Genomic DNA, 14,729 nt, shown 5'->3' with positions numbered 1-14,729 from the left:
TATGCCACTTTATGTTTATATACCCTACATTACTCATCTCATATGGATATACTGTACTCTATACCATCTACTGCATCTTGCCTATGCCGTTCTGTACCATCACTCATTCATATATCTTTATGTACATATTCTTTATCCCTTTACACTTGTGTGTATAAGGTAGTAGTTGTGGAATTGTTAGGTTAGATTACTCGTTGGTTATTACTGCATTGTCGGAACTAGAAGCACAAGCATTTCGCTACACTCACATTAACATCTGCTAACCATGTGTATGTGACAAATAACATTTTATTTTATTTGACTATCTAGGTCAAATAATGAAGAGCAAAAAGTGCCACTCTGTTCTTGGTCAGCTGCAGCTTAACTAGTCTAGGTCTTTCCTTGCAGCACTCGACCACACGATTGGACAATAATCAAGATATTGCTTTTTGGAGTGTGGTGTGAAAAAAGCAGAGCATCTCTTTATTACGGACAGACCTCTCCCCATCTTTATGACCATTGAATCTATATGTTTTGACCATGACAGTTTACAATCTAAGGTAACACCAAGTAATTTAGTCTCCTCAACTTGTTCAACAGCCACACCATTCATTACCAGATTCAGCTGAGGTTTAGAACTTAGGGAATGATTTGTACCAAAAACAATGCTCTTAGTTTTAGAGATGTTCTGGACCAGTTTATTACTGGCCACCCATTCCAAAACAGACTGCAACTCTTTGTTAAGGGTTTCAGTGACTTCATTAGTTCTGGTTGCTGATGTCTATATAGTTGAGCATACATGGACACACATGCTTTGTTGAATGCCAGTGGCAGGTCATTGGTAAAAATAGAAAAGAGCAGAGGGCCTAGAGAGCTGCCCTGCGGTACACCACACTTTACATGTTTGACATTAGAGAAGCTTCAATTAAAGAAAACCCTTTGAGTTCTTTTAGATAGATAGCTCTGAATCCATGATATTGCAGGGGTTGAAAAGCCATAACTCATATGTTTTTTCAACAACAGGTTATGGTGAATAACATCAAAGGCTTCACTGAAATCTAACAGTACAGCTCCCACAATCTTCTTGTTAACTATTTCTTTCAACCAATCATCAGTAATTTGTGTCAGTGCAGTACATGTTGAGTGCCCTTCTCTATAAGCATGCAGAAAGTCTGTAGTTAATTTGTTTACAGAGAAATATCATTGTATTTGGTCAAACACAATTTTTTCCAACAGTTTGCTAAGAGCTGGCAGCAAGCTTATAGGTCTGCTGTTAGAACCATTAAAGGCCGCTTTATCACTCTTGGGTAGCGTAATTACTTTGGCTTCCCTCCGGGCCTGAGGACAAAGACTTTCCTCTAGGCTCAGATTAAAGATATGACTATAGAGTCAGCTACCATCCTCAGTAGCTTTCCATCTAAGTTGTAAATGACACGAGGTTGTCATTATTGATCGATAACAAACAAAAAATCTGCCTCTCCCACACTAACTTTACAAAATTCCAACTTTCTTTTTTATGCATGAATACAATGGCTCACTGTTCATTGTTGGCATTTCCTGCCTAAGTTTGCCCACTTTGCCAATGAAGTAATCATTAAAATAATTGGCAACATCAAATGGTTTTGTGATGAATAAGCCATCAGATTCGATGAAAGATGGAGTTGAATTTGTATTTCTGCCCATAATTTTATTTAAAGTACTCCAAAGTTTTTTCCATCATTCTTTATATCATTGATCTTGGCTTCACAATACAGTTTCTTCTTATTTTTGTTAAGTTGAGTCACATCATTACCAAAAGTTTAGGGGGTAGATCAGCTTTAATATTGCAGATAGATTGTAGCTTCCATCAATGTTATTGTCTGCATCACTTCCAATCCCCCATATATATATATATATATATATATATATATATATATATATATATATATACATATATATATATATAAATATAAATATTTTTTTTTATATACATATACATACATACAGATACATACAGATATAAATACATATACATACTGTATACATATCTTAAAAAATATATATATTTCCTTTACTACCCTCCAACCCTACCCCCCTCCCCCAATTGGAGAAAATAGTGAAAAACAAAGCTTAGGCATACTATATACATACTATATACATTTTATGGACACAGCCAATTTTACAATAGTTTTTTTTTGTTTGTTTTTACTCTTGTCCTTCCTCTACCCTCAACCTCTCCCATATATTTATGATGACGATCCGTTTTGATTTCTATTTGCCATATCTTTCAAACTGTGCTCTTACAAAAAGTTTCTTAACCTATATAGGTTTTAAGGGCACAGTATGTTTTACATTAGTAATCTTGTTGTTATTAGTTGTTATTAATCCCAACCTTCAGCTCCATTCAACCCCTCCCATCTATCTCTTAACACCATCCACATTGGATTTCTATTTGCCATATATTTTTCAACTGTGCTGTGATGTTTCACAAATGTTCTGAACTGTCTATTCTTATTGTTTCTACAGATTGTAAATTGAAAATACATTTTTTTGCTGAAAGTATTGTTATATTGTTGATTGATTGACTATGACTTTTCAGAAAGCCCAGTAGTGCTATTTGCAGAGGTAGCTCCAGGTAAATATTACAATTCTTCAGCCATTCCTGGACCTGTGACCAAAAACAAGCTACATATGGACAGTACCAAAACAAATGATCTAATGATTCTGCCTCTTCGCAGCAAAATCTGTAGAGCTGAAAAAGTTGTATCCCCCATATAAATAACATTACATTGGTTGCAAAAAGTCTGTATAATAATTCAAATTGAAAAAAATTCAGTTTTGAATCCAATGTCGTTTTGCATCTAAGTTCATAAACCATGTGCCATGAAATTGGTACGTCAATCATATAGTTTTTCATTTCCACATCAATCCATGGTTAACAGTTCTATCAGTCCGTTTCTTAACAGGTGCATGTTTATCAATAATTGGAAGAAGCAATTTCATAAATTCATCAAGTGCAGCGTCTGGATGCTCCTTATTAATCACATCAGACAAACACATATTTTTTAACATCATCCACATAAGAGTCACAGCAAAAAAAATTGTATGATCTCTTTTACACTATTTTGATCCAACTTTTGGAACTTTGGCTTTCCTGGATATAGACTATATTGTGATCACTGCATCCAATGGTTACGGATACAGCTTTAGAACTATGTTCTACAGTATTAGTAAAAATGTGATTGATACATGTGGATGATCTTGTTCCTGTAGTGTTTGTAAACACCCTGGTAGGTTGATTAATAACCTGAACCAGATTACAGGCACTGGTTATAGGGAGAAGCTTCCCCTTGACTGGACAGCTTGATGAAAACCAGTCAAAATTCAGGTATCCAAGAAAGTAGACTTCTGTGTTTACATCACATACACTATCAAGCATTTCACAGTATTTAGATACTGACTGTTAGCACTTGGTGGCCTATAGCAACACCCCAAAAGAAAAGGCTTTGATGTGAAACACACTGCTGCTCTCTCATTTAGCTATTTGCGCCTTAGGGATTGTGGTTGTTGTGGATGGCTGTTCACAAATGTGAATATGTGTATTTTAACCCAATGATGGTTGAATTGAAGAAATATAAGCTGCCTATCAATCATTGTTTTTATGACCAGGGGTGTATTCATTACGGAAACCGTTTACCGTTTACCAAATCGAAGCAAAAAGAGCAAAACAAGAGTTTCTATTGGACAAATTCAGGTTGGTCCCTCCACATTTCGTTCCATTTGCTTCCATTTAAGAAATGTTTTGCAACAGAATCGACGTAATGAATAGCCTACGACCCAGTGGACAGCCAGTGAAAAATGTTCTCTTGGAACAGCTGCATAGTATGGATCACAGCCTATGGAATAACAGTTTGAATTCCTCCCTTCTAAACTCCCTCGTGTTATTGTGCTCCATACTGTCAAAAACAAGTTTCATTTAAGAATGGGCTTTTAGCCTATTGCTCAATCTCATGAATGCTGATTCAAAAAGAAAATTCTATAAACCTTACTGACATTCTCAAACTTGCACACTTTTGATGGGATTAAAAGAGTAGTTTACTATTTTACAACTTGATGTTAGATGGTTCCTCACAATGAAAGTAGTCTATGGGCCAGGAGAATGGAACCTTTATTTAACTAGGCAAATCAGTTAAGAACAAATTCTTATTTACAATGACGGCCTACCCCGGCCAAACCCGGACGACGCTGGGCCAATTGTGCACTGCCCTATGGGACTCCCAATCCCGGGCGGATGTGATACAGCCTGGATTCAAACCAGGGACTGTAGTGACGCCTCTTGCACTGAGATCCAGTGCCTTAGTCCGCTGCGCCACTCAGGAGAAACTATAATCCATGGTTCAGTTTTCTTTAAACAGCCACTACAAACTAAAATAGTGAACTACTCCTTTAAACAGCCACTACAAACTAAAATAGTGAACTACTCCTTTAAACAGCCATTACAAACTAAAATAGTGAACTACTCCTTTAAACAGCCATTACAAACTAAAAGTGAACTACTCCTTTAAACAGCCATTACAAACTAAAATAGTGAACTACTCCTTAAAAAAGCCATTAAACTAAAATAGTGAACTACTCCTTTAAACCGCTGCAAATGATCACCAACAAAAACATAAACAATAGGCCTATAGCAAATGCAACATATGGAATACATTTTTCACATGCAAATAGCACTTTTCTGTTGTGCTCAAAGCATGCCAATCTGAGAGCAATATTTATTTTTCAACTTGAAGCAATGAGCCCAATGAGTCCTCCATGACAAAAGAAATCATAAACAAAAGACTAGGCTAATTAGTCCTTAGTTTTTGGGTTATGCTCAGGTTAAACAATTTGTCTAATCAAGATTTCCATATTTCCAAGTCCTATTTTTGAAGATAAATGGCTATTAAATCAATTGGAATGACTAAAAATCTGACAGACTCTGTTGTTGTTTTTTATGTAAAGATATATCCTAATCATATTATTATATGTAGTAGACATCAATGGGTAAGTAGAAGCCTACATAACCAACCCATAAAGTAAAACGGAACATCCATTTATGGCCAGCTATGTAAACTCTAACATTGATTTATCTTGCAATAGATGTTCAATTGGTAATATACATTTTTGTCTTATTCTAATGCCTCTTAAGCAGGTTGACATTTATTGGGATGAGCGATTTTTGCTAGATGGGCCAGCTGCAAAGTAAACATTTGCTATATTGTAAACATTTGTGAAAACAAAAATTAGCTTTTTGGTCTTAATTTAATGTTAGGCATTAGGGTTAGCAGTGTGGTTAAAGTTAGGGTTAGGGTTAGCTTTAAAATCAGATTTTATGACTTTGTGGCTGTGCCAGCTACTAACCTGCGCCTATTAAGAGGAAAGTAATCTAAAAGTAACTGATAGTAATCAGATTACGTTACTGAGTTTGTGTAATACAAAAATTACATTACTGATTCAAATTTTGGACAGGTAACTAACTAGTAACTGTAACAGATTCCATTTAGAAAGTAACCTACAGTACCAAATCTTAGACCATTTTAGTATGTCAGAATTTAAGGGATTCCATTGATCATTTGGTATGTCTAAATACAAAGATTCATTGGTGTTACTCCATTTAAATGAAGGGAAATTACATTGTGAGCAAATTGATTAATCATGTCGCTTTAGTAAATATTTTTTTCATGGTTAATGACCTTAAATTTGAGCCTCCTCAATTACCAAAAATGTATTATTGGTGTTATTGTCATTGATAGTTAAGAGAAGACCCAGATGTTGGGAGAAAGAGGTGATTTAGAACAGGTGTGAGGGTGGGGTTTGAACAAAATAAGGTGGTGTGGGTTTGGAGGGGGGATGTTGGGGGTGGACATGGAAGCGCTGGTTTACCTGTGATGAGGGCGTCCGGTCTGGACTGTTCCTTTCTCCAGGCGGGCACAAACACAGTGATGTCACGGTGACCACGCTGCAGGAACCAATCAACAGCCAGCTGGATGCCGTGACAGGAGAACACTTCCTTATTCCCATGACTGTGGAGAAACGCACACAAATGTGTTTTTGTTTATTTGTATAATACTATAGATCAAAAGAGCAGTGTATGAGGTCTTGCAGATAGAAAAGGAACCTGAGTAAAGTGTTTCTGAATGCAGCAGCAGTTTGTGTTGACTCACCTCATGGCTACATTACTCCCATCCACCACCACAGGCCTGATGTTCTCCTTGTCATCCAACAGCAGCTGGGAGGAGCAGTCCAGTCTGCAGGAGTCCAGAGAGGGGGAGGATAAGGAGGAGGAGGACGACTGGGATGCGGTAGAGTCCCCTGCCTCCTCCGTCTCTGTCCTGGTGCCTAGTTTGACCAGTTCTCCCAGTATGTCGTTGATGAGGGCGTCAGGCCCTAGCTTCCTCAGCACCAGCAAAACCAGCTCCTCAGAGTAGCCCAGCTTCAGGGCAAATTCCATCTTGGAGCGATACTCTGTGAGGGGGTCGGTGGGGAGTTTGGGGTCCCTAGGGGGGTGGCTTTGTGGCAGGCCCACTCCAGTAGGGTGACAGGGGTGCGGATGGGGGGTCTCAGCGCCAGAACCAGAGCCATGGTGGACCCCCCGCTCATCTTCGCTGTCCGACGCAGCACTTTCTTCAGAGGAGTTACTGCTACTACTACTACTGCTGATGCTGCTACTACTGACACTGCTATGGGTGCCTCCCACCTGTGCCTCTTCCCCCTCCAAAACTCCTGAGTGGGTGCCGGCTGTGGCACTCAAGCTGGCCTGGCGGTCGGTGCCTTCCACATGGAGGTAGTCCAAATCCAGCCCCAGATTGAAGTTGTGGCCTGTTCCATCCTCCAGATGGTCCTTCAGGCCCATGAAGCCGTCTTATACATCCAGCCTCTGACCCCGGACCTCTGACCTCAGATGACCCTGGACAACCCCACTGTCACTGCTGCTGATGGGCTGCTCTCTGACCAGTCCTGGGACGGAAGCCTGGTGGAGAGGGCTGGGCAAAAAAGTTACCCCATTGGTCAGACTGGTTTCCACATGTGTGTTTTTCTACCTGAACATTTCATAATGCTACAATTAGCCCCCAAGTGATTTAAGTCACATTTTCTAACTTGTTGAGCTACTTTATAACAGCCAGTGTCAATCACTGGACTCAGCCCTCCCCTCCAACACCCATGCTGCAGGGGGTAACCTTAAAAGTGGAACAAAATTGCTCTTAGTGAGTAACCTGAGCTGTAATAGAGCTTCTCAAGTATTAGGCTGAATGACACACCACAAGCATTTCCAAAAAGGCAAGTTTAAAACCACAATCTCCATTGTTCACTTCCACTGATTTGCATTTTTGCAGTGCTAAGCTCAGCCGTCAGAAAAGCTCTCAAACAACGTTGGTGATAACAACACACCGTGCCAAGACACAAACATAGCTGACTTGGCCCACAATAATATACTCTACATTGCACCTACACCCATACAGGAGAATGCCGTATGAATGCTTTTTTGGGGGGAACTCTTACCATCCACCACCTGATATTTAAACTAGGATCAGGTGTTGCTTGCAGTCCCCGCAGGGGTTTGTGATTGACTGAAACAGAGAAAGAACTGTTCTAATGGACCTGCCTCCTAGTTGTTCAGTGACCCCTTTAAAAAGGACATGTGTCCCAGCATCATCAGAGCACAGTGACACACTAATCTGGGGGCCCAGGGCTCCTGCTTTACAGGCATGGGCTTCACTTACTTACTGTATTAAAATATATATTTCTACTGTATATCTAAGCATGTTATGTAGGCTAGGATGTGTGTGCTGTGTTCACTGTGTTGCAGACTAAGTGGAATGTGGACGGTAAGAGACAAGGGTGGAATGTGGACGGTAAGAGACAAGGGTGGAATGTGGACGGTAAGAGACAAGGGTGGAATGTGCTTTAGTCTATTTCCTCAATACACAGTGTTTAAAATGGTTTATAATAAGACATGAAAGGAAGAATCCCATGATATGGGCATATAAGGAGGCCAGCACTTGCTTAATTCAGTTGGGTTGATTTATTTCATCAATGCGCACAAACAGTTGTCCTATAGCCATGTATTTTAAGTTACACCAAACTACTGCACATCAAAGCTTGAGGGAATTTCTGGATTGGTATATGAGTGTGTGTAAGTGTGTGTGTGTCTGCATGCATGTATAAGTAGGGTAAAGGTAGGGTCTCATTACCAGTCTCAGTACCCCTATTGACCTGCCTCTCAGAACCAAGCTGCTGCCTCACTGTGGCTCCTCATTAATGCAACAAGAGAGATGGAATAATTTAACCCTCCAACAACAGAAAGGGGCACAAAGAAAGCGACAGTGTGTGCATATGTGTGTGTGAGGGGGGTCAGGGGCTGGGGGTGGTGGGCAATATGGGGGGGCTAAAGTATGTCTGGCTTGCCATCCCCAAATAAAGCAGCTGCCATCCCAATCTGGACTCCTCCGACGGAGCATTGTTCCGCAGGCCGTGTGGCGCACACAGACGGAGGCTGGGGCTATTCAAACACACACACACACACACACACACACACACACACACACACACACACACACACACACACACACACACACACACACACACACACACACACACACACACACACACACACACACACACACACACACACACACTCACACTCACACTCACACACGCACTCAACGACCCTGTTAGAATCAGAACAGACGTACTGGTGTGAGCCCGAGTCACTGCTCACCAGACTGATTTCGCAAGTGTTTAAACATGATACAACACACACTCACATGTACACACACACACACACACACATACACGTATACCAACACAAGCACACACATTCCTATTCTCTTTTGTAGCATAAACACACAACCTACAATTTGTAACACAAACAATCTTCCAAACAAACACAGACACGATTAAAATCTTCCACAACCAGTGGATAATGAGGTCAGATCTACACATTCTCCCTATAACTTCCTGGGACAGACTTATTTCTGTAAGTTGCATAAATATGAGAGAAATTGTATCAGTAAGAAGATATGCAAAATCGTCTTTGAGATAAGCAGTGCAGTGCAGTGCACAGTCCAGTGATGTTACTATAGTTAGATGTGAAAGACCACGGCTGAATAGACACTGAACTGATATTAGAATGTAGCGAGGTTCAAGGCTTTGCGATCAGATCAATGAACACCCTTTGGTCCTTTGACTCGTATATAGAGGACTGTGTCCATTGCTTCTTTATTTTACTGTACTTTATATGATGATTTAAGCCTTATTTGACCTTATTTGATCAAATGCAACAACAGAAACCAGAACTATTCTGGATTAGATATAAAGAGAAACTTTAATGATTATTTAGAAAATAAGATCCTGGTTGCAAACTGTATTTTCAAAGCATGGAAGAAGATACGACAAGATAAAGTATATAATTAAAATTGCAGGTTTTGGTTTTTCAATTGTTTTTCGTATGAGTGTATATATACAGTGCCTTCAGAAAGTATTCAGACCCCTTGAAGTTTTCCACATTTTGTTACGTTACAACCTTATTCTAATATGGATTACCTTTAAAAAAAATTGTCAGCGGTCTACATACCCCATAATGGCAAACCAAAAACATGTTTTAGAAATGTTTACAAATGTATTCAAAATAAAAACAGAAATGCCTTATTTACATAAGTATTCAGACCCTTTGCTATGAGACTCAAAATGTTTCATGTTTCCATTGACCATCCTTGAGATGTTTCTACAACTTGATTGGAGTCCACCTGTGGTAAATTAAACTGATTGGACATGATTTGGAAAGGCACATACCTGTCTATATAAGGTCCCACAGTTGACAGTGCATGTCAGAGCAAAAACCAAGCATTGAGGTCGAATGTCCGTAGAGCTCCGAGACAGGAATGTGTTGAGGCACAGATCTGGGAAAGGGTACCAAATTATTTCTGCAGGATTGAAGGTCTCCAAGAACAGTGGCCTCCATCAGTCTTAAATGTAAGAAGTTTGGAACCAACAAGACTCTTCCTAGAGCTGGCCGCTCGGCCAAACTGAGCAACCGGGGGAGAAGGGCCTTGGTCAGGGAGGTGACCAAGAACCCGATGGTCACTGACAGAGCTCTAGAGTTACTCTGTGGAGATGGGAGAACTTTCCAGAAGGACAACCATCTCTGCAGCACTCCACCAATCAGGCCTTTATATTAGTGGCCAGACGGACGCCACTCCTCAGTAAAAGGCACATGACAGCACGCTTGGAGTTTGCAAAAAGGCACCTAAAGACTCTCTAAGAAACAAGATGCTCTGGTCTGATGAAACCAAGATCGAACTCTTTGGCCTGAATGTCAAGCGTTACGTTTGGAGGAAACCTAGCACCATTCCTACGGTGAAGCATGGTGTTGGCAGCATCATGCTGTGGGTATGTTTTTCAGGGGAAGGGACTGGGAGACTAGTCAGGATCGAGGCAAAGATGAACGGAGCAAAGTACAGAGAGATCCTTGATGAAAACCTACTCCAGAGCGCTCAGGACCTCAGACTGGGGCAAAGGTTGACCTTCCAACAGGACAACAACCCTAAGCACACAGCCAAGACAACACAGGATTTGCTTCATGGCAAGTCTCTGAATGTCCTTGAGTGGCCCAGCCAGAGCCCGGACTTGAACCCAATCAAACATCTCTGGAGAGACCTGAAAATAGCTGTTCAGCAACGCTCCTCATCCAACCTGATAGAGCTTGAAAGGATCTGCAGAGAAGAATGGGAGAAACTTCCCAAATACAGGTGTGCAAAGCTTGTAGGGTCATACCAAAGAAGACACAAGGTTGTAATTGCTGCCAAAGGTGTTTCAACAAAGTAAAGGGTCTGAATACTTATATAAATGAGATATTGCAGTTTTTTCTATTCGTATAAATTTGCTAAGATTTCTAAAAACATTTTTTTTGCTTTGTCATCATGGGGTATTGTGTGTAGTTTGATGAGAGAAAAAAACAATTGAATCAATTTTAGAAGAAGGCTTTAACGTAATAAAATGGGGAAAAGTCAAGGGGTTTGAATATTTTACGAATGCACTGTCTATTTAAGCAATAAGACCCGAGGAGGTGTGGTATATAGTGACGCATCGCGGAGTGCCTGGACACAGCCCTTAGCCATGGTATATTGGCCATATATCACAAACCCCCGAGGTGCCTTATTGCCATTATAAACTTGTCACTAACATAATTAGAGCAGTAAAAATAAATGTTTTGTCATACCCGTGGTATAGGGTCTGATATACCATGGCTATCAGCCAATCAGCATTCAGGGCTCGAACCACCCTGTTTATAAATGCACATAAACACTGAGTGTACAAAACATTAAGAACATGCTCTTTCCATGACATAGACTGACCAGGTGAATCCAGGTGAAAGCTATGATAATTTATTGATGTCACTTGATGAATCCACTTCAATCAGTGTAGATGAAGGGGAGGAGACAGGTTAAAGAAGGACTTTAAGCCATGAGACAATTGAGACATGGATTGTGTATGTGTGCCATTCAGAGGGTGAGTGGGCAAGACACAAAATGTTAGTGCTTTTGAACGATGTATGGTAGCAGGTGCCAGACGCACCAGTTTTATGTCGAGAAATGCAATGCTGCTGGGTTTTTCACGCTCAACCAGTTTCCCGTGTGTATCAAGAATGGTCCACCACCCAACGGACATACAATCAACTTGACACAACTGTAGGAAGTATTGTAGTCAACAACTGAGGCTGTTCTGAGGGCAACAGGGGGTGCAAATCAATATTTACGAATGTGTTCCTAATGTTTGGTATACACAGTGTGTATATACACTGTATATATCAGGGATGGGAAACTGGCCAGTAATAGACAAGGGTGAAGTCTATTTTGAAGTCGTTTTGAAGGCCCACCCCCCGACTGAGTTCCTCATTCGGGGTCTCAATTTACTGTTGCAAGTTAAAATAGTAGAATACACAAGGTGCAATTTAGAAATGTGGTTGTGCATCAGCAGTTTTTCTCGTGTTATGTCCGTCACTGATAGTCACTCAATTAGCCGAAAACATTTCTCTCCACCCTATGGAAACATGTGTAGAATTGCAGCAAATTAGCTGTAAAACAGAACGTGTGTACGCAGACCGGAAAGCAACTGCGCCCCCTCATGATGAGTTCAGATTTTTTTGTGGCTCCACCCCCAGCTTGGGTATATATGATAATTTTATTTTGTTACCACAAATACAGTGTCTTATAATCCCATGTGTGCTTGGTATCCTAAAGATGTAAGACACTATAAAAATAAAATCAATAAAATCTAAAATCTAAAAAAGAAATGTAATCTCTAATATATCAGCTCAATGAGTTGTGATTGGAACCGGGGTACTTACAGATGACTTTACCACTAGTTTCTATTCAATATTTTCCCCAAATGCCCTTACTTCCCCTCCTGAAAAACAATGACTCACAAAATCTACACAACTGTTAGCCAAACTGCAAACAATAACCACAGGCACTAGCAGTCCTAGAACCTCCAAACCTGCTCTCCCCTCTTGTACTCCCAGCAAATACGTGGAGGTAGAGGTAATTCTAGACTTCCAGCTGGAGCTGGAGCTGGTGAGAGAGATAAAAATGAAGATAAAGAATGTGATGGAAATATGGGAATACAGGGCAAGCTAGATCTAGACATGAAAATGACCACTGAGATAGAGACAGAGGTGGGAGTTAAGGTCCTACTACATTGAGCAGATGCTGCAGCCTCCAACTCCTCCTCAGTGTCCCAGCCTGCTGAGGGAGAGAGCCAGGGTTAGCCCCCTAGGGCCCTGCTATCTCCCCTGGGGCTGGGGCAGACCTGACCTGGGCTAGTCCCCTTGGCCACGTCAGACTCAGAATGCTGAGCCATGCCACTCTGAAGTCTGCACCAAGCCAGGGACAAAGGGGGGAGGTAGGAGGAGTGAAAGAGAGATGGGGAGAGGGGGAGTGTATAGGCAGCAGGGGCAACAGATGCCTTCTGAAACCACAGGGGACCACGGCAACTGGTGTCCTGTCCTGCTCGTCCTTCTACAGAGCGCAAACAGTAGAGGATGATACATATCATCACCATCATGTGACCCGGGAGTAGACCTCACTTTCACCCGTAAGCGCAGACATGCACATGTCCATGCTCAGTCATTCACTCACTTTATATTCTGACTTGCTCCCCATTCTCTCTCTCTGTGTGTTTCATATGCACAATACACTGATAACTTTAACATATTTCCTTTCCTTGTCTAATTTCCCCCCAAGATGATAACATTTGACAATTAGTTCCCAAAATATCCACTGCATCATAGACTACTGTATGTGAAAGTAAAATTCTATAACTTCTATAACTATAAAACATAGAGTCACAATCCTTAACGAGAGTTCGACAGAGTTTTTAGAAAACTCATCAACCAATTCACTTGCATTGGCTGTCACACTTAGCAACAGTAAGTTCCCTAATTTAAAACAATTACTTGTGCAGTTTTATTGTCATTGGCAGCAATCCCTGACCTGTTTTTCCCTGTCATTAAACATGAAGACTGATGACTCTGAAAGCGTCTGACTAGATGGATTCAATAATTCTATTTCAATCCTAAACTGTAACTTTAGCCCAAAATGACAAGCTTCTACACCATCTTGTGTTGTCTATGCTGACACTGTTTTATGTCTATGTGTGTATTCCCTGGTGTTTGCTATGCTCCAAAGATAAATATATAGCTACATTTAGTACAATCAGCAGGTCTTTACTGTTTTACTGATAGTATACTTGTATTGATAAGTATATAAATTATAGGCTACTTATCAATGTACATATCATAGAGTTATCAAATGAACAAATCATCAAACTGGGATAATTTAGGATTTAGTTTACCACCAATAATTCAGAAAACAAAAACATTTCATCCAACATACATAATCAATTCTGAAAAATGTATGAAAAGGTTTGAGGGGAAAAATGAACAATTGTGCACCAAACTGCAGTGGATTACTGCAAGACCAGACACAAAACACAATGAGATTTCAGATGTAATTTTTACACCTGCTATAACTATAATATGAACCTATGCAACTGCCTATATACAAATGTATTAAAAGCATAAAAGACTTACCACAGGCTCCAAGGAAAAAGTAAAGCAGCAATACAAAGACAGAAGGAAGTCCTAAAGATATGCTCCTGACAGAAAACCTTTGGTCGTTCCAGCATGCCAGGGGGACTGTCTCAGCTTTGTCAAGTTTTCTCCAAGGTTGGACTTCTTGACACTGGTACATAAAAATCCAGGTTCTCTGTATCCAGCAGAGAATAAATAAAGTGACAAAAAATCCAAAAATGGTGAAGTGAAACAAGCTTCCTTGTAGCACAGTGGTCCAAACTCAACTCAACTCAATGCATGTTAGGTTTGGTAGTGCTGCAGTCTGGTCCCAAGGCAAGAGGGTTGAACAATGTGAGTGTGAACAGATGGAGCTGCAGTGTCTACCATTCCCACATTACACACAGTCTGCCTAGTGACCAATAAGAGCACAGCAGTGACCACAAGCCCACTCCTCCGGCAAGTGTTTATTCACACACACACACACACACACACACACACACACACACACACACACACACACACACACACACACACACACACACACACACACACACACACACACACACACACACACACACACACACACACACACACACACACACACACACACACACACACACACACACACCAAAGGCCACTAAGATAAGCAAGTGGCTGCCAC

General features: G+C 40.7%; 1 protein-coding gene across 1 annotated transcript in view; it reads right to left on the bottom strand.

Annotated features, from left to right (window-relative positions):
- LOC139538758 (probable ribonuclease ZC3H12C) overlaps positions 1-14,407 on the bottom strand; it is a 28,457-nt gene extending 14,050 nt beyond the window's left edge. The window contains exons 1-3 of the mRNA XM_071341157.1: positions 14,087-14,407; positions 6,162-6,980; positions 5,881-6,020 (exon numbers count right to left, since the gene is read on the bottom strand). Of these exons, the coding sequence (XP_071197258.1) occupies positions 5,881-6,020; positions 6,162-6,850 (829 nt within the window). The 5' untranslated portion in view covers positions 6,851-6,980; positions 14,087-14,407. The remainder of the gene's footprint in view (positions 1-5,880; positions 6,021-6,161; positions 6,981-14,086) is intronic.
- Between the last annotated feature and the right edge of the window lie 322 nt (positions 14,408-14,729).

This window comes from Salvelinus alpinus, chromosome 14, assembly GCF_045679555.1.
Source record: "Salvelinus alpinus chromosome 14, SLU_Salpinus.1, whole genome shotgun sequence".
NCBI lineage: Eukaryota > Metazoa > Chordata > Actinopteri > Salmoniformes > Salmonidae > Salvelinus > Salvelinus alpinus.
This window is presented reverse-complemented; position numbering and strand designations above follow the sequence as displayed.